The sequence below is a fragment of the Tachyglossus aculeatus genome, chromosome 14 (genome assembly GCF_015852505.1).
Source record: "Tachyglossus aculeatus isolate mTacAcu1 chromosome 14, mTacAcu1.pri, whole genome shotgun sequence".
Taxonomy (NCBI): Eukaryota; Metazoa; Chordata; class Mammalia; order Monotremata; family Tachyglossidae; genus Tachyglossus; species Tachyglossus aculeatus.
The window spans coordinates 52,096,536-52,117,598 of NC_052079.1; the positions used below are offsets into that span (position 1 = coordinate 52,096,536).

The 21,063-nt window shown below is 44.3% G+C and overlaps 2 protein-coding genes across 2 annotated transcripts in view; one reads left to right on the forward strand and one right to left on the reverse strand.

Moving 5' to 3' along the window:
- ST13 (ST13 Hsp70 interacting protein) overlaps positions 1-15,099 on the reverse strand; it is a 40,143-nt gene extending 25,044 nt beyond the window's left edge. Inside the window, exon 1 of the mRNA XM_038756201.1 lies at positions 14,952-15,099. Coding sequence (XP_038612129.1) covers positions 14,952-15,061 — 110 coding nt within the window. The 5' untranslated portion in view covers positions 15,062-15,099. The remainder of the gene's footprint in view (positions 1-14,951) is intronic.
- Positions 15,100-15,515: 416 nt separating this feature from the next.
- Positions 15,516-21,063, forward strand: part of XPNPEP3 (X-prolyl aminopeptidase 3) — a 55,611-nt gene continuing 50,063 nt past the window's right edge. The window contains exon 1 of the mRNA XM_038756342.1: positions 15,516-15,578. Within this exon, the coding sequence (XP_038612270.1) occupies positions 15,545-15,578 (34 nt within the window). The 5' untranslated portion in view covers positions 15,516-15,544. The remainder of the gene's footprint in view (positions 15,579-21,063) is intronic.

A 21,063-nucleotide genomic window follows, 5' to 3' on the forward strand; every position in this document is an offset into this window, starting at 1 on the left:
CCGCCGCCCCCAAACCGCTATAGTGATTAGTCCTAACGAATCTACCCGTTCATACCAAATCCTCTACCTGCCAGAGTTCCCCTCCACCCTACGTGAAGGTGGATGCTTATGGGGATTAAGACCGCGAGCCCCCCGTGGGACAACCTGATGGCCTCGTACCCTCCCCAGCGCTTAGAACAGTGCTTGGCACGTAGTGGGCGCTTAATAAATGCCGTCATTATTATTCCGAGGGGAAGGCTGATTCCGATTTAAACTCACACCCACAGGATGTGTTTTTCAGGAACCAATTGTGTTGTAAGTCCAAGGGCAGACTTGTTACACCTGATCTATTCAATATGCCTTAATAATAACATAATGCTGTTATAGTTGTGGCATTTGTGAAGTGCTTTCTATGTGCCTATATATATGTATATATGTTTGTACATATTTATTACTCTATTTATTTTACTTGTACATATCTATTCTATTTATCTTATTTTGTTAGTATGCTTGGTTTTGTTCTCTGTCTCCCCCTTTTAGACTGTGAGCCCACTGTTGGGTAGGGACTGTCTCTATGTGTTGCCAATTTGTACTTCCCAAGCACTTAGTACAGTGCTCTGCACACAGTAAGCGCTCAATAAATACGATTGATGATGATGATGATGTATATATGTTTGTACATATTTATTACTCTATTTTACTTGTACATATCTATTCTATTTATCTTATTTTGTTGGTATGTTTGGTTTTGTTCTCTGTCTCCCCCTTTTAGACTGTGAGCCCACTGTTGGGTAGGGACTGTCTCTATGTGTTGCCAATTTGTACTTCCCAAGCGCTTAGTACAGTGCTCTGCACATAGTAAGCGCTCAATAAATACGATTGATGATGATGATAAAGAATTCCCACTAAAGGTCAGCCAGAGGAGGTGCAGACATGCAGCCCCCCACTCTCTCTCCAGACCCACCTCAATGATGGCAAAAGTCCCACGAACACCCCATTTTAGGGTGGTGGGGAAGCAGCACGGCCTAGGAGAAAGATCACAGTGCCTGGGAGTCTGCCACTTGCCTGTTGTGTGATCTTGGACAAGTCACTTCACTTCTCTGTGCCTCAGTCTCCTCGTCTACAAAATGGGGATTCAATACCTGGTCTCCTTCCCTCTAAGACTGTGGGCCCCAGGTAGGACAGCGACTGTGTCCATCTTGGTGACTTTGTATCAATCAATCAATCGTATTTATTGAGCGCTTACTGTGTGCAGAGCACTGTACTAAGCGCTTGGGAAGTACAAATTGGCAACATACAGAGACAGTCCCTACCCAACAGTGGGCTCACAGTCTAAAAGGGACTTTGTATCTTACCCCAGCCCTTGGAACAATGCTTGCCACACAGTAACTTTTTAGCAAACACCTCCATCATCATCACCATGATGCCTGTTATATTGTTGTGTTATACTCTCTCAAGCACTTAGTACAGCACTCTGCACACAGTAAGTGCTTAAATGATTATTATTATTACTATTAAGACATTTATTTCTCGCCTTGGAATATCTACCAATGCCTCTTCCCCCTGGGTTAACAGCCAATCAGAATACAGGTAGTACACCTTTTAGCCAGACCACCCATCACATCTGCTCCAGACCGTTGTAAATAGTAATAATAATAATTTTGGTATTTGTTCATTCATTCAATCGTATTTATTGAGCGCTTACTGTGCGCAAAGCACTGTACTAAGCGCTTGTAAGTGTTTACTATGTGCAAAGCACTGTTCTAAGCGCTGGGGAGGATACAAGGTGTGATCAGGTTGTCCCACGTGGGGCTCAATCTTAATCCCCATTTTACAGATGAGGTCACTGAGGCCCAGAGAAGTTAAGCGACTTGCCCAAAGTCACACAGCTGACAAGCGGCGGAGCCGGAACTTGAACCCATGACCTCTGACTCCCAAGCCCGGGCTCCTTCCACTGAGCCATGCTACTTCTCTAATCTAACAGCATTAAGTGAATACCTCCCTGCCTCTTGTCCCTCTTCACTCCACTCCATGCTTCTCTCTGCTGCCCAGACCATTTTTCTACAAAAACATTCAGTCCATGTTTTCCCACTCCTCAAGAACATCCAGTGGTTGCCCATCCACCTCCGCATCAACAGACGCTTATGCCCATCGGCTTCAAAGCACGCAATCTCACCTTGCCCCCTTGTACCTTACATCACTGTTTTCCTACTACAGCCCAGCCCACATTCATTCATTCAATCGGATCTATTGAGCGCTTACTGTGTGCAGAGCACTGTACTAAGCGCTTGGGAAGTACAAGTTGGCAACATATAGAGACGGTCCCTACCCAACAGCCCACACACTCCACTCCCCTAGTGCCCGCCTTACCATGCATCCATCTCGTTTATCTCGCTGCCAACTGCTCGCCAACGTCCTGCCTTTGGCCTGGCACCCCCTCCCTCTTCATAGCCAAAAGACAATCGCTCTCCCAACGTTCAGAGCCTTATTGAAGGCACATGTCCCAGACGCTTTCTCTATGCCCTCATTTCCAACTGCTCGCCAACGTCCTGCCTTTGGCCTGGCACCCCCTCCCTCTTCATAGCCAAAAGACAATCGCTCTCCCAACGTTCAGAGCCTTATTGAAGGCACATGTCCCAGACGCTTTCTCTATGCCCTCATTTCCTCTTCTCCCTCTCCCTTCTGCTCCTTGCACTTGGATTTCCACCCTTTATTCACCCCTCTCGCAGACCCACAGCACTTTTGGACATAGCTATAATTTCTCTTAACTTGTCTCCCTCTCTAAGCTTGTTATTATTATTATTATTATCATTAATGGCATTTATTAAGCACTTACTATGTGCAAAGCACTGTTCTAAGCGCTGGGGAGGTTACAAAGTGATCAGGTTGTCCCACAGGGGGCTCACAGTCTTCATCCCCATTTTACAGATGTGGTAACTGAGGCCCAGAGAAGTGAAGTGACTTGCCCAAAGTCACACGGCTGACAACTGGCGGAGCCGGGATTTGAACCCATGACCTCTGACTCCAAAGCCCGTGCTCCTTCCACTGAGCCACGCTGCTTCTCTGTTGTGGGCAGGGAACATGTCTACCAACTCTGTCATACTGTACTCTCCCAAGAGCTTAGTATAGTGCTCTGTACACAGCAAGCACTCAATACACTTGATTGATTGATTGACTGAATTCATGAGGTCGCCTCAACGCCTTGCCCCCAACTCCCTAAAGTCTCCTTTTTCGGGAATACTTAAGGAGAAGACGGTTTCTCTTTCAGAAAGCGCAATATCCAGAGAGCTTACTCTGCCGAATGATTCCAACTTCAAAAGTAACACAGGGAAGGGGACAAACTAAAAACAAAAATAAGCCATTTTGTGATAGACTCCCTCTTGGAAAGCGTAACAATACACCGGGTAAGTTAACTTCTTGAACTTCATTTGAATACAAAATAAATCTAGCCATTAAGCCTCCTGCCAATATTTTGTTGGTTTTTAAATCTTCCGCATAGTGTCCAGGTTTACAGAAATACAAAAGATCCAAGGCAGGTGGACAGGGCTGACACTGAAACACTGTTTTCCTTTTCCAAATTGCAAGGACTAGGTGGTTTGTAAGTTGGTGGGCAGCTACAGGTAAGGGGTAACCAGCATATTCTCCCTATGGCAACACACCAGACTAGTGACCCTGTACACTAGAAAGGAAAAAAGATTGGGATGTTTTGCCTTCGTTTCATTTAAAACACTCCCAAATTCACTCGGAACAAGAGAATTATTAACAGTGGGACTGACGGGCCCCAAAATTTGGGGGGGCGAAAGAGAAAACAAGGTAACGCTTTTCCATCTTGACTAATGATCACAGTACATTTATTGATATTCAGGCACGGAGGAATATTATTATCGCCTCAAAATCTTACATGGCATTTCCTACTTCAAACTGAGGGGAAAAGAGGGAAGAGAAGAAGGGATGTGTACTGGCATTTGCGTAAAAAAATATTCAGGGCTTCAGGTTTACTATCTTCAGGATTAACTTCAAAGAGCTAATTTCCCGTTTGGGGACTATTGATTCACCGCACCATTTTTAACCGATATGGGAGCAATATTCCTCTGCTAGATTTGTGAGGTCCTCAAGGGCGAGGATGGTCTTTATTAGTTTTACTGCACTCTCCCAAGTGATCAGTAAATAATTCAATCATACTTATTAAGCCCTGTCAATCATATTTATTAAGTCCTGTGTGCAGAGCACTGTACTAAGCAATTGGGAGAATACAATATAACAGTTAGTAGACATGTTCCCTGCCCACAAGAGCCTTACAGTCCAGAGGGGGAGATAGATAAGATAAATTACGGATATGGACATAAATTCTGTGCAGCTAAGGGTGGGGTGAATTAAAGCGTACAAATCCAAATGCAAGGGCAACTCAGAAGGGAGACGGAATAGAGGAAATGAGGATTTAGCTGGGGAAGACCTCTTGGAGATGTATTTTAATAAACTTTTGAAAGTGAGGAGAGCCACTGTTGGTCAGATATGAAGAGAGAGTTCCGGGCCAGAGATTAATGCAAATCCTTTCCTGACATTTTACATTAACAGCGTGTTGTTGTTTGTACTTTCCCAAGTGTTTAGTACAATGCTCTGCCCACAGTAAGAGCTCATCAAATCCTATTGATTGCTCTAACTTCAGTATTTGAGGCATCTCAATATTATTAGGGCCTCAAAACGTAAGTCTAGTATTACATGGGAAAACTTTCCTAGCAGCATTCATATTTCTAGCTAATTCTATGCTTCAAGTATGCACAGTGAGTCTGCACAAGATCAGAAGGAAATTCTCTTTCCACAAATGCATTACGGTGTTTGTCACAAGTCACCCTTCTTATGAAATGACAAGCACAATTTTTGGCCACGACTGCAGCAAGTAGATCAGAGCGGATGGGCCCCTTGGCAGTATAAAGTAAAATGCCAGGCACACTATGGACTTAAATATTTATTAGCTCTAATAGAGGGTGGTATATCATTGGAGCCTATCCCTGAGGAACCTCGGGACCTAGTGGAAAGAACATGGGGCTCAGAAGTCAGGAGAGCTGGATTTTATTCTTGGCTCTGTGACCTTGGGCAAATCACAATTTCCCTGTGCCCATTTCTTCACCTGTGAGCCCCAAGTGGGTTAGGGGCTGTGTCCAACCTGACTGTAGTCACCTCAGTGCTTAGCCCAGTGTCTGGCACCTAGTGAGTTAAACACCTCAATTATTAGAGCATGAAGATCCACGGTGATGGGGCTGCTCGACTTGATCATATTTATTGGGAGCTTACAGTGTGCAGAGCATTGTACTAAGCGCTTGGAAGTACAATATAAGAGAGTCCCTTCCCCACAGCACCTGTATATATGTTTGTACATATTTATTACTCTATTTATTTTACTTGTCCATATCTATTCTATTTATTTTATTTTGTTAATATGTTTGGTTTTGTTCTCTGTCTCCCCCTTCTAGACTGTGAGCCCACTGTTGGGTAGGGACTGCATATGTTGCCAACTTGTACTTCCCAAGCGCTTAGTACAGTGCTCTGCACACAGTAAGCGCTCAATAAATACGACTGATTGATTGATTGTTCCCTACCCACAAGGAGCTTGTACTTCCCAAGCGCTTAGTACAGTGCTCTGCACACAGGAAGCGCTCAATAAATACGATTGATTGATTGATTGATTACAGCTTTAACCCCTCGGTGTTCAGTTATTCCCGCTGCTGCTTATGCCATGTTGGGCGGCAACGTCCCACGGCATTTTCAGTTTGATCAACCTGACCGCTTTCGTTTGGCAAAAGGATGAAAAAGCCATTACGTGTCACCTGCAGGTGACAATGACAGGGAATGCACTTAAATACAAACTTTTCCCCAGATCGGGCTGTGATTTACTTCCCAAACCGGAGGGGAAATGGTTGTTATCATAGTATTTCTTAAGCGCTTACTAAGTGTCAAGCGCCGTTCTACGTGCCGGGGTAGAGACAAGTTAATCAGGTTGGACAGAGTCCCCGTCCCACGTGGTGCTCACAGTTTAAATAGGAGGGAGCAGAGGTCGAACTAGGCCCCATTTCCTCCTGGACACGGGGTCTCCCGGGACTTTCGACCCCCTTGGCCATTCCCCTCGCTTCTAACCCTTTCCAAGGTCTCCGTCGCCATCTCCGCTGAAATGACCGCAGCGACAGAGGACCGTGCCCCCGCCTTCAAGGTGGAAAGGGGGGTGGGGGAAATGAAAAAAGAGGAGGAGGGAGGAGGGCGAGGAAAGGGTGGCCGGAGGAGATGGGGGGGGAAGAGATGATGAATATATATATTATATATAATGTTATATGTGTATAAATATGAATATGTATATATGTTTGTACATATTTATTACTCTATTCATTTTACTTGTACATATCTATTCTATTTATTTTACTTTATGTATATCAAATATACATAAATACACAAATATACATCCTCATTTTACTTGTACATATCTATTCTATTTATTTTACTTTATGTAAATCAAATATACATAAATACACAAATACACATCCTTCCCCTCCCCACAGCGCCTGTATATATGTATATGTGTTTGTACAAATTTATTACTCAATTTTATTTGTGCATATTTCTTCTATTTATTTTATTTTGCTAGTATGTTTGGTTTTGTTCTCTGTCTCCCCCTTCTAGACTGTGAGCCCGCTGTTGGGTAGGGACTGTCTCTATCTGTTGCCAATTTGTACTTCCCAAGCGCTTAGTACAGTGCTCTGCACATAGTAAGCGCTCAATAAATACGATTGATTGATTGATTGATTGATTGAAGGAGGAAAAGTGCCCTGTCCCAGCCCCTGCCACTCGGTGCCCCCTCCAGGCTCCTACCGGGTCGCTTCACTTCTTTGTGCCTCAGTTCCCTCATCTGGGAAATGGGGACTGAGACTGTGAACCCCACATGGGACAGGGACTGAGTTCAACCCCATTTACTTGGGGCCCGAATTGGCTCTCCCATCAGTCAATGGTATCTACTGAGCGCTTCCTGGGTCCAGAAGCCCTGTACAACACGCTAGGGAGAGTACAGCAGATAATAATAATGATGGCATTTGTTAAGCGCTTACTGTGTGCACAGCACTGTTCTAAGCGCCGGGGGGATACAGTGTGATCAAGTTGTCCCACGTGGGGCTCACAGTCTTAATCCCCATTTTTACAGATGAGGCAACTGAGGCTCAGAGAAGTTAAGTGACTTGACCAAGGTCACACAGCAGACTGGTGGTGGAGCCGGGATTCGAACCCATGACCTCTGACTCCAAAGCCCGGGCTCTTTCCACTGAGCCACGCTGCTTCTAAGAGTTGGTGACCGCATTCCCTGCTCCCGAAGAGCTCCCACCTACCTAACCTCGCTCCTCGCCCAATCAATCCAGGGTATTTCCTGAGCCCTTACTGTGTGCGGGGCACTGTACTAAACGCTCCGTTGTACCGCCTCACTACAGCCCAGCCCGCACCTGTCACTCTAACGCCAGCCTCCTCACTGCGCCTCCATCTCGCCGCCAACCTCCTGCCCACATCCTCCCTCAGACCCCGATCTCCCCCCTGCCTTCCTATCCGACAGGCCAACTGCTCTTCCCACCTTCAAAGCATTTCTAAAAATTCCACCTCCTCCAGGAAGCCTTCCCTGACTAACCTCTCATCTCTCCACTCCATTCCCCCTCCCTAATGTGGGCTTGTAGCCCTTTAGCCCTTCCATATTCACCCCACCCCCTCAGTGCTCTGAACTGCACTTGTCTTTATAGGCGGCCGCTTCTCTTATCTGTAATTTATTTTAACGTCCGTAATTTATTTTAACGTCCGTCCCTCTCCCCGCCAGATTGTAAGATCCTCGAGGTCAGAGAACCTGTCTCTGTCCTCTGTTGTCTTGCTCTCCAGCGCTTAGTACAGTGCTTAGCACATAGCAAGCACTTGAAGCCCTTAATTACTATTATTCTCTTCCAAGCGCTTAGTACAATACCTGGCACATGGTAAGCATTTAACAAAGCCCATAATTATTATTCTCTTCCAAGCGCTTAGTAAAGTGCCTGGCACATAGTAAGCACTTAACAAAGCCCACAATTATTATTCTCTTCTAGGTGCTCAGTACAGTGCCTTGGCCACAGAAAGGGCTTAAATCCCATAGTTATTATTCTCTTCCAAGCGCTTAGTACAATACCTGGCACATGGTAAGCATTTAACAAAGCCCATAATTATTATTCTCTTCCAAGCGCTTAGTAAAGTGCCTGGCACATAGTAAGCGCTTAACGAAGCCCATAATTATTATTCTCTTCTAGGCGCTCAGTACAGTGCCTTGGCCACAGAAAGGGCTTAAATCCCATAGTTATTATTCTCTTCCAAGCGCTTAGTACAGTACCTGGCACATGGTAAGCATTTAACAAAGCCCATAATTATTATTCTCTTCCAAGCGCTTAGTAAAGTGCCTGGCACATAGTAAGCACTTAAAGCCCATAATTATTATTCTCTTCTAGGCGCTCAGTACAGTGCCTTGGCCACAGAAAGGGCTTAAATCCCATAGTCATTATTCTCTTCCAAGCGCTTAGTACAGTACCTGGCACATGGTAAGCATTTAACAAAGCCCATAATTATTATTCTCTTCCAAGCGCTTAGTAAAGTGCCTGGCAAATAGTAAGCGCTTAACGAAGCCCATAATTATTATTCTCTTCTAGGCGCTCAGTACAGTGCCTTGCCCACAGAAAGGGCTTAAATCCCATTATTATTATCATTCTCTTCCAAGCGCTTAGTACAGTGCTTGGCACATGGTATGTTTTTAACAAAGTCCATAATTACTATTCTCTTCTTAGCACTTAACGAAGCCCATAATTACTATTCTCTTCCAAGCACTTAGTACAATGCTTTGCCCATAGATAGGGCTTAACAAATCCCATAATTATTTTCTTCCAAGCGCTTAGCCCACAGTAAACGCTCAATGAGTACCACGGCGTAATGCCTACAGCACGGCCCTGGAAATCAGAAGGTCATGGATTCTAATCCCAGCTCTTTCCTTGTCTGTTGTGTGACTTTGGGCAAGTCACTCGGCTTCCTCTAGGCCTCAGTTCCCTCATCTGTAAAATGGGGGTGGAGACTGTGAGCCCCACGTGGGATGGGGACTGAGCCCAACCCGGTTTGCTTGTATCCACCCCAGCGCTCAGTACAGTGCGTGGCACATAGAAAACACTTAAATAATAATAATAGTATTTGTTGGGCGTTTACTACGAGCCAAGCACTGCTCTAAGAACTGAGGCAGATACAAGGTAACCAGGTTGTCCCATGTGGGGCTCACAGTCTTCATCCCCATTTTACAGATGAGGGAACTGAGGCTCAGAGAAGCGAAGTGATTTGCCCAAGGTCACACAGCAGACAAGGGGCGGAGGCAGGATTAGAACTCAAGACCTCTGACTCCCAAGCCCCGGGCTCTTTCCACTGAGTCACGCTGCTTCTCACTAACTTCCTCAACTTACCGCGTGGCTGAGTAGAAGGAGCCCGGGCTTGGGAGTCCGAGGTCATGGGTTCAAATCCCGGCTCCGCCAATTGTCAGCTGTATGACTTTGGGCAAGTCCCTTCACTTCTCTGTGCCTCAGTCCCCTCATCTGGATAATGGGGATGAAGACTGTGAGCCCCATGGGGGGCAACCTGATCACCTTGTATCCCCCCCAGCTCTAAGAAGAAGAAGTATTAACAAATACTATTATTTAAAGAAGCAGTGTGGCTCAGTGGAAAGAGCGCGGGCTTGGAAGTCAGAGGTCATGGGTTCTAATCCTGGCTCCGCCATTTGTCAGCTGGGTGACTTTGGCCAAGTCACTTAACTTCTCTGGGCCTCAGTTACCTCATCTGGAAAATGGGGATGAAGACTCTGAGCCCCACGTGGGACAGCCTAAACACCTTCGATCTCCCCCAGCGCTTAGAACAGTGCTTGGCACACAGTAAGCCCTTAATAAATGTTATTATTACTATTATTCTCTGGGCCTCAGTTCCCTCATCTGTCAAATTGGAATGAAGACTGTGAGCCCCACGTGGGACAACCTGCTGACCTTGTATCCCCCTCCCCCCAAGCGCTTAGAACAGTGCTTGACACATAGTAAGCGCTTAACAAATGTCATTATAATTATTATTATTAGAACAGTGCTTGCACATAGTAAGCGCTTACCAAATGCCATCATCATTATTATTAGAACAGTGCTTGGCACATAATAAGTGCTTAACAAATGCCATTATTGCTATTACTTTCCAAGCGTTCAGTCCAGCGCTCTGCACATAGTAAACGCTCGATCAGTACGATTGAACGACTTTGGGCAAGTCCCTTCACTTCTCTGGGCCTCAGTGACCTCATCTGTAAAATGGGGATAAAGACTGTGAACCCCCCTTGGGACAACCTGATCACCTTGTAACCTCCCCAGCGCTTAGAACAGAGCTTTGTACATAGTAAGCGCTTAATAAATGCCATCACTATTATTATTATTCCCTGGGCCTCAGTTCCCTCATCTGTAAAATGGGGATAAAGACTGTGAGCCCCCCTGTGGGACAACCTGATCACCTTGTAACCTCCCCGGCGCTTAGCACAGAGCTTTGCACACAGTAAGCGCTTAATAAATGCCATTATTATTATTATTTTTTTTTCTGGGCCTCAGTTCCCTCATCTGTAAAATGGGGATAAAGACTGTGAGCCCCGCTTGGGACAAGCTGATCACCTTGTAACCTCCCCAGCGCTTAGAACAGAGCTTTGCACATAGTAAGCGCTTACTAAATGCCATCATTACTATTACTGAGCGCTTCCTGTGTGCAGAGCACTGGACTAAGCGCTTGGGAAGGGCAGGTCGGCAGCCTATAACGAAGAAAGGAGCCGGAGCCGAGGGGAGAAGCAGTTTCATCCTGATAATAATAATATCAAAAGCACTGTTCTAAGCGCTGGGGGATACAAGGTGATCAGGTTGTCCCACGTGGGGCTCACAGTCTTAATCCCATTTTACAGATGAGGTAACTGAGGCACAGAGAAGTTAAGTGGCTTGCCCAAGGCCCCACAGCTGACAAGTGGGGGAGCCGGGATTCGAACCCATGACCTCTGACTCCAAAGGCCGTGCTCTTTCCACTGAACCACGCTGCTTCTGATGGTACTTTCATTCATTCAATCGTATTTACTGAGCGCTTACTGTGTGCAGAGCACTGGACTAAGCGCTTGGGAAGTACAAGTCGGCAACATGTAGAGACGGTCCCTACCCAACAGTGGGCTCACAGTCTTGTTACAGCACCTTGGCTCAGTGGAAAGAGCCTGGGCTTTGGAGTCAGAGGTGATGGGTTCGAATCCCGCCTCCGCCACATGTCTGCTGTGTGACCTTGGGCAAATCAGTTAACTTCTCAGCCTCAGTTCTCTCATCTGTAACATGGAGATGAAGACTGTGAGCCCCACGTGGGACAACCTGATCAACCTGTAACCTCCCCAGCACTTAGAACAGTGCTTTGCACATAGTAAGCGCTCACTAAATGCCATTATTATTATTACTGAGCGCTTCCTGTGTGCAAAGCACTGGACTAAGCGCTTGGGAAGGGCAGGTCGGCAGCCTATAATGAAGGAAGGCGTTGGAGCCGAGGGGAGAAACGGTTTCATCCTGATGGTACTTTCATTAATGGTATTTATTGAACGCTTACTGTGTGCAGTAAGGCCTCCTCCAGGAGGTCTTCCCAGACTGAGCCCCCTCCTCCCCCTCTCCACCCCCCGGCCTTACCTCCTTCCCTTCCCCACAGCACCTGTATATATGTTTGTACGTATTTACTACTTTATTTTACTTGTACATAGCTATTCTATTTATTTTACTTTGTTAATGCTTTGTTTTGTTGTGTGTCTCCTCCTTCTAGACTGTGAGCCCACTGTTGGGTAGGGACCGTCTCTAGACGTTGCCAAGTTGTACTTACCAAGCGCTTAGTACAGTGCTCTGCACGCAGTAAGCACTCAATATGATTGATTGATTTCAGAGCACTGTACTAAGCGCTTGGGAACTCCAAGTTGGCAACATCTAGAGACGGTCCCTACCCAACAGCAGGCTCACAATCTTTTTAAGTGCTTACTATGTGCTTAGAAAAGCAGTGTGGCTCAGTGGAAAGAGCCCGGGCTTTGGAGTCGGAGGTCATGGGTTCAAATCCCAGCTCCGCCACTTAGCTGTGTGACTTTGGGCAAGTCACTTCGCTTCTCTGGGCCTCAGTTCCCTCATCTGTAAAATGGGGATTAAGACTGCGAGCCCCCTGTGGAACAACCTGATCACCTTGTAACCTCCCCAGCGCTTAGAACAGTGCTTTGCACATGGTAAGCGCTTAATCAATCAATCGTATTTATTGAGCGCTTACTGTGTGCAGAGCACTGTAGTAAGCGCTTGGGAAGTACAAGTTGGCAACATATAGAGACAGTCCCTACCCAACAGTGGGCTCACAGACTAGAAATCAATCTAGGCTACCAATCAATCTGCGCATCAGGCAGAAACTCCTCCCCCTGGGCTTCCAGGCTGTCCATCCATCCATCCCCTGGCCCCCTCCTACCTCACCTCCCTTCTGTCCTTCTCCAGCCCAGCCCGCACCCTCCGCTCCTCCACCGTTGATCTCCTCGCCGTACCTCGTTCTCGCCTGTCCCGCCATCGACCCCCGGCCCACGTCATCCCCCGGGCCTGGAATGCCCCCAATCCCTCTGCCCACCCGCCAAGCTAGCTCTCTTCCTCCCTTCAAGGCCCTGCTGAGAGCTCACCTCCTCCAGGAGGCCTTCCCAGACTGAGCCCCTTCCTTCCTCTCCCCCTCGTCCCCCTCTCCATCCCCCCCGTCCTTCCTCTCCCCCTCGCCCCCCTCCATCCCCCCATCTTACCTCCTTCCCTTCCCCACAGCACCTGTATATATGTTTGTACATATTTATTACTCTATTTATTTACTTTGCTTGTACATATCTACTCTATTTTATTTTGTTAGTATATTTGGTTTTGTTCCCTGTCTCGCCCTTTTAGACTGTGAGCCCACTGTTGGGTAGGGACTGCCTCTATGTGTTGCCACCTTGTACTTCCCAAGCGCTTAGTACAGTGCTCTGCACACAGTAAGCGCTCAATAAATACGATTGATTGATTGATTGTACCTCCCCAGCACTTAGAACAGTGCTTTGCACATAGTAAGCGCTTAACCAGTCAATCGCATTTATTAGGCGCTTACTGTGTGCAGAGCACTGGAGTAAGCACTTGGGAAGTACAAGTTGGCAACATACAGAGACGGTCCCTACCCGACAGTGGGCTCACAGTCTAGATATGCCATCAATCAATCAATCATATTTGAGCGCTTACTGTGTGCACAGCACTGTACTAAGCGCTTGGGAAGTACAAGTTGGCAACATACAGAGACGGTCCCTACCCGACAGTGGGCTCACAGTCTAGAAATGCCATCAATCAATCAATCGTATTTATTGAGCGCTTCCTGTGTGCAGAGCACTGTACTAAGCGCTTGGGAAGTCCAAGTTGGCAACATCTAGAGCTGGCCCCTACCTGACAGTGGGCTCACAGTCTAGAAGGGGGAGACGGAGAACAAAACCAAACATACTAACAAAATAAAATAAATAGAATAGATATGTACAAGTAAAATATATAGATATAATATAATATATTCATTACACATATATTATATTATATATTCATTTCATATATACATAAACATATATTATGTATTCATATCAATCAATCGTATTTATTGAGCGCTTACTATGTGCAGAGCACTGTACTAAGCGCTTGGGAAGTACAAATTGGCAACATATAGGGACAGTCCCTACCCAACAGCGGGCTCACAGTCTAAAAGGGGGAGACACAGAACAAAACCAACCATACTAACAAAATAAAATAAATAGAATAAATATGCACAAATAAAATAGAGTAATAAATTTGTACAAACATATATACATATATACAGGCGCTGTGGGGATGGGAAGGATGTATATTTGTGTATTTATGTATATTTTATATACATAAAATAAAATAAATAGAATAGATATGTACATGTAAAATGAATAGAGTAATAAATATGTACAAACATACACACATATTCATATTCATATATATACACATATAGCATTATATATATTATATATATTCATCATCATCAATCGTATTTATTGAGCGCTTACTATGTGCAGAGTACTGTACTAAGCGCTTGGGAAGTCCAAATTGGCAACATCTAGAGACAGTCCCTACCCAACAGCGGGCTCACAGTCTAAAAGGGGGAGACGGAGAACAAAATCAATCAATCAATCAATCGTATTTATTGAGCGCTTACTATGTGCAGAGCACTGTACTAAGCGCTTGGGAAGTCCAAATTGGCAACATCTAGAGACAGTCCCTACCCAACAGCGGGCTCACAGTCTAAAAGGGGGAGACGGAGAACAAAATCAATCAATCAATCGTATTTATTGAGCGCTTACTATGTGCAGAGCACTGTACTAAGCGCTTGGGAAGTCCAAATTGGCATCACATAGAGACAGTCCCTACCCAACAGAGGGCTCACAGTCTAAAAGGGGGAGACAGAGAACAGAACCAAACATACCAACAAAATAAAATAAGTAGGATAGAAATGTACAAGTAAAGAGTAATAAATATGTACAAAACCAAAAACCAAAAAATATGTACAAAAACAAAACCAGACTAACAAAATAAAATTAATAGAATAGATATGCACAAGTAAAATAAATAGAGCATGTACAAGCACATATACATATTCATATATACACATATATTATACATAAAATATTATATAATATATTCATTACACATATATTATATATATTGTATTATATTGTTGCCAATTTGTACTTCCCAAGCGCTTAGTACAGCGCTCTGCACATAGTAAGCGCTCAATAAGTACGATTGATGATGATATTGCGTACTATATTCATGTATGATATATTCATTTCCTATATACATAAACATATATTCTATATTTCTATATACCTCTCGACCCATTCTCGGAGGAAGCGCAGGTCCGGGGCGTGGAGGAGGCCCGGCTCCTGCTTGCAGAGCTTCACGAAGGCCTGCAGCTCGCTCACTTTGCGCGGGTCCATGTCCGGCGGGCGAGGGAAGAGGGCGAGCGGGCAACTCGACGGCGGAGCCCCGCGCCGCACGTCCGCCCCCGAGCCCTCCCACCCGCCCACTGACGCGCCCCGCCGACCGCACGCCGACGTCACCCCAGGCCCCCACCCCTCAGGACCCCCGCGCCTGCGCACTGGCCGGAACCTTCTAGAAAGGGCTGCCCGCCCCTCCGCCTGCTCCGCCTCCCTCACCCCAATCTCCCTCCACTAACAACCACACCCCGTTCCGCCCCGCTCCCGAGGTGGAGCCGCGTCCGAACCGCGGACGCCGTCCCCTTTCAGCGACGGGCATTCCTGACGGACGGAGGTCTCGCGAGAAGGAGAAGGGCGGGGCCGCGGAGTCTCGCGAGCGTTACGTCATTGTTCAGCGCCGGGAGGAGAGGAAGGACCCCGCGCGCGCGCGCGCGCGTTGGTTTCCCGGCAACGCCGCCCCGAGGGTCACGTGACTCCGGCGCCATGCCGCCGCAGCCGCGCTGCCGCCCCATCTCAGGTCAGGACCCCCGCCCCCGCCCGTTTTTTGTCTTTTAAAAACGGTATTCATTCATTCACTCATTCATTCACTCATTCAGTCGTCTTTATTGAGCGCTTACTGTGTGCAGGGCACTGGACTGAGCGCTTGGGAAGTCCAAGTTGGCAACATAATTGCTATATTATTATTAATTTAATATCTACATATACTAAAAATAATCAATTCTATGAATATGTGTTAATAACGGTGTGCAGGGCACTGGACTAAGCGCTTGGGAAGTCCAAGTTGGCAACATAATTGTTATATTATGATTAATTTCATATCAATATCTACTAAAAATAATTAATTCCATGAATATGTGTTAATAATGGTGTGCAGGGCGCTGGACTAAGCGCTTGGGAAGTCCAAGTTGGCAACATAATTGTTATATTATGATTAATTTCATATCAATATATACTAAAAATAATTAATTCCATGAATATGTGTTAATAATGGTGTGCAGGGCGCTGGACTAAGCGCTTGGGAAGTACAAGTTGGCAACATAATTATGTTATGATTAATTTCATATCAATATATACTAAAAATAATTAACTCTGTGAATATGTCTTGTTAATTGTGCGCAGGGCACTGGACTAAGCGCTTGGGAAGTCCAAGTTGGCAACATAATTGTTATGATTAATTTCATATCGATATATACTAAAAATAATTAATTCTATGAATACGTGTTAATAATTGTGTGCAGGGCACTGGACTAAGCGCTTGGGAAGTACAAGTTGGCAACATAATTGTTATAGTATGATTAATTTCATATCAATATATGCTAAAAATAATCAGTGCTATTAATATGTGTTAATAATTGTGTGCAGGGCACTGGACTAAGCGCTTGGGAAGTCCAAGTTGGCAACATAACTGTTATGATTAATTTCATATCGATATATACTAAAAATAATCAATACTGTGAATATGTGTTAATGATTGTGTGCAGGGCACTGGACTAAGCGCTTGGGAAGTCCAAGTTGGCAACATAACTGTTATATTATGATTAATTTCATATCAATATATACTAAAAATAATTCTATGAATACGTGTTAATAATTGTGTGCAGGGCACTGGACTAAGCGCTTGGGAAGTCCAAGTTGGCAACATAATTATGTTATGATTAATTTTATATCAATATATACTAAAAATAATTAATTCTATGAATATGTGTTAATAATTGTGTGCAGGGCACTGGACTAAGCGCTTGGGAAGTCGAAGTTGGCAACATAACTGTTATGATTAATTTCATATCGATATATACTAAAAATAATCAATACTATGAATATGTGTTAATGATTGTGTGCAGGGCACTGGACTAAGCGCTTGGGAAGTCGAAGTTGGCAACATAACTGTTATATTATGATTAATTTCATATCAATATATAGTAAAAATAATCAATACTATTAATATGTGTTAATAATTGTGTGCAGGGCACTGGACTAAGCGCTTGGGAAGTCCAAGTTGGCAACATAACTGTTATATTATGATTAATTTCATATCAGTGTATACTAAAAATAATCAGTGCTATTAATATGTGTTAATAATTGTGTGCAGGGCACTGGACTAAGCGCTTGGGAAGTCCAAGTTGGCAACATAATTGTTATGTTATGATTAATTTCATATCAATATATACTAAAAATCAGTGCTATTAATATGTGTTAATAATTGTGTGCAGGGCACTGGACTAAGCGCTTGGGAAGTCCAAGTTGGCAACATAATTGTTATAGTATGATTAATTTCATATCAGTGTATACTAAAAATAATCAGTGCTATTAATATGTGTTAATAATTGTGTGCAGGGCACTGGACTAAGCGCTTGGGAAGTCCAAGTTGGCAACATAACTGTTATGATTAATTTCATATCGATATATACTAAAAATAATCAATACTGTGAATATGTGTTAATGATTGTGTGCAGGGCACTGGACTAAGCGCTTGGGAAGTCCAAGTTGGCAACATAACTGTTATATTATGATTAATTTCATATCAATATATACTAAAAATAATCAATACTATTAATATGTGTTAATAATTGTGTGCAGGGCACTGGACTAAGCGCTTGGGAAGTCCAAGTTGGCAACATAACTGTTATATTATGATTAATTTCATATCAATATATACTAAAAATAATCAATGCTATTAATATGTGTTAATAATTGTGTGCAGGGCACTGGACTAAGCGCTTGGGAAGTCCAAGTTGGCAACATAACTGTTATGATTAATTTCATATCGATATATACTAAAAATAATCAATACTGTGAATATGTGTTAATGATTGTGTGCAGGGCACTGGACTAAGCGCTTGGGAAGTCCAAGTTGGCAACATAATTGTTATGCTATGATTAATTTCATATCAATATATACTAAAAATAATTAATTCTATGAATATGTGTTAATAATTGTGTGCAGGGCACTGGACTAAGCGCTTGGGAAGTCCAAGTTGGCAACATAACTGTTATATTATGATTAATTTCATATCAATATATACTAAAAATAATCAATACTATTAATATGTGTTAATAATTGTGTGCAGGGCACTGGACTAAGCGCTTGGGAAGTCCAAGTTGGCAACATAACTTATATTATTATCGATTCAATATCAATATATACTAAAAATAATCAATGCTATTAATATGTGTTAATAGTAATGATAATGGCATTTATTAAGCAGTGCTTTGCACACAATAAGCGCTTAATAAATGCCATTATTATTATTAATACTACCACTACGGGCACTGTTCATTCGATTCATTCAATCGTATTGAGCGCTTACAGTGTGCAGAGCACTGGACTAAGCACTTGGGAAGGACAAGTTGGCAACATAATTGTTATTATTACTAATTTAATATCAATATTATATATTAATACTAATCAATACTATTGATGTGTGTTAATAATAATAATGGCATTTATTAAGCAGTGCATTCATTCATTCTATTGGATTTATTGAGCGCTTACTGTCTGCAGAGCACTCTACTAAGCTCTTGGGAAGTACAAGTTGGCAACATAATTATTATTAATTTAATATCAATATTATATATTAATAATCAAATACTGTTAATGTGTATTAATAATGGCATTTATTAAGCAGTGCGTTCATTCATTCAATCAATCGTATTTATTGAGCGCTTACTGTGTGCAGAGCACTGTACTAAGCATTTGGGAAGTACAAGTTGGCAACATATAGAGACAGTCCCTACCCAACAGCGGGTAAACAGTCTAGAATAAATAGTAAATATGTGCAAGTAATAAACAGTAATAAATCTGTACAAATATGTATACAGGTGCTGTGGGGAGGGGAAGGAGGGAGGGCGGAGGGGATGGGGAGGAGGAGAGGAAAAAGGGGGCTCAGTCTGGGAAGGCCTCCTGGAGGAGGTGAGCTCTCAGTAATCAATCAATCATATTTATTGAGCGCTTACTGTGTGCAGAGCACTGTACTAAGCGCTTGGGAAGTCCAAGTTGGCAACATATAAAGTAGTATGTGGACAGTGTGTGAGGAATCCAATCCAAGAAAGCAGCTAAACAAGGAATCTGAATGCCCTGCTGAGAGCTCACCTCCTCCAGGAGGCCTTCCCAGACTGAGCCCCCCTTTTTCCTCTGCTCCTCCTCCCCTTCCCCCCACCCCCACTCCCTCCCTCTGCCCTTCCCCTTCCCACAGCAAGTGTGTCTATTTGTATGTATTTATTACTCTATTTATTTTATTAATGACGTGTATATATATCTATAATTCTATTTATCATCATCATCATCATCAGTCGTATTTATTGAGCGCTTACTGTGTGCAGAGCACTGTACTAAGCGCTTGGGAAGTCCAAGTCGGCAACATCTAGAGACAGTCCCTACCCAACAGTGGGCTCACAGTCTAGAAGGGGGAAAGAGAGAACAAAACAAAACAAAAATCTATTTTGATGGTATTGACGCCTGTCTACTTGTTTTGGTTTGTTGTCCGTCTCCCCCCTCTAGACAGTGAGCCCGTTGTCGGGTAGGGACCGTCTCTATGTGTTGCCGAATTGTACTTTCCGAGCGCTTAGTACAGTGCTCTGCACACAGTAAGCGCTCAATAAATACGATCGAATGAATGAATCAAATGCCAAGAAGGGCGAGACTTCTCATATAGCAGGAAGCAGCGTGGCTCAGTGGAAAGAGCCCGGGCTTTGGAGTCAGAGGTCATGGGTTCAAATCCTGCTCCACCACTGTGTGTCTTTGGGCAAGTCACTTCTCTGGGCCTCAGTTCCCTCATCTGTAAAATGGGGATGGACTGTGAGCCCCTCGTGGGACAACCTGATCACCTTGTAACCTTCCCAGCGCTTAGAACAGTGCTTTGCACATAGTAAGCACTTAATAAATGCCATTATTATTATTATAAGTCCTAACTGGGTGTGCCCTAGTAGTCATTTTGAATTTGGGGAGGTTTATCCTTCCAGTGGGAAGGTAACAACTGCTGATTGATTCCCAGAGGAGCAATAACCCCTGAGATGGGTGTGCCGATCATTCACATAGCGTGGCTCAGTGGAAAAAGCCCGGGCTTGGGAGTCAGGGGTCATGGGTTCTAATCCCGACTCCGCCACTCGTCAGCTGTGTGACTTAGGGCAAGTCACTTCACTTCCCTGAGCCTCAGTTCCCTCATCTGGAAAATGGGGATGAAGACTGTGAGCCCCCCCGTGGGACAACCTGATCACCTGGTATCCCCCCAGCGCTTAGAACAGTGCTTTGCCCATAGTAAGTGCTTAACAAATGCCACCATTATTATTACTACATCTGTGCCTCAGTGACCTCATCTGTAAAATGGGGATGAAGACTGTGAGCCCCACATAGGACAACCTGATTACCATGTATCTGCCTTAGTGTTTAGAACAGTGCTTGGCACAAAGTAAGTGCTTAACAAATACCGTTATTATTATTACATTTCTTGAGCATGTACTGTGTGCAGAGAACTGTATCTAGTGCTTGGGAGAGTACAGTATAACAATTGGTGAACATGGTTCCCTGCCCACAAGGAGCTTATTCATTCAATCGTATTTATTGAGCACTTACTGTGTGCAGGGCACTGTACTAAGCGCTTGGGAAGTACAGGTTAGGTTACAGTCTAGATGGTGAGATGGCCATTAATAGAAATTCATTTATTCATTCATTCATTCAATCGTATTTATTGAGCGCTCAATAAATACGATTGATTGATTGATTGATTTGAACCCACGACCTCTGACTAAGTATAAGTGAGGGCTTTCGGTGCCCCTCTCCCCCGCCCCAAAGTGACTTGAAGGTGATGAGGTTGTCCCACGGGGGGCTCACAGTCTTAATCCCCCATTTTCCAGATGAGGTAACCGAGGCCCAGAGAAGCGAAGCGACTTGCCCAAAGTCACGCAGCTGACAGTCGGCAGAGCTGGGATCTGAACTCACGACCTCCGACTCCAAAGGCCCGGGCTCTTTCCACTGAGCCGCGCTGCTTCTCCACTGTAGGGCTCTT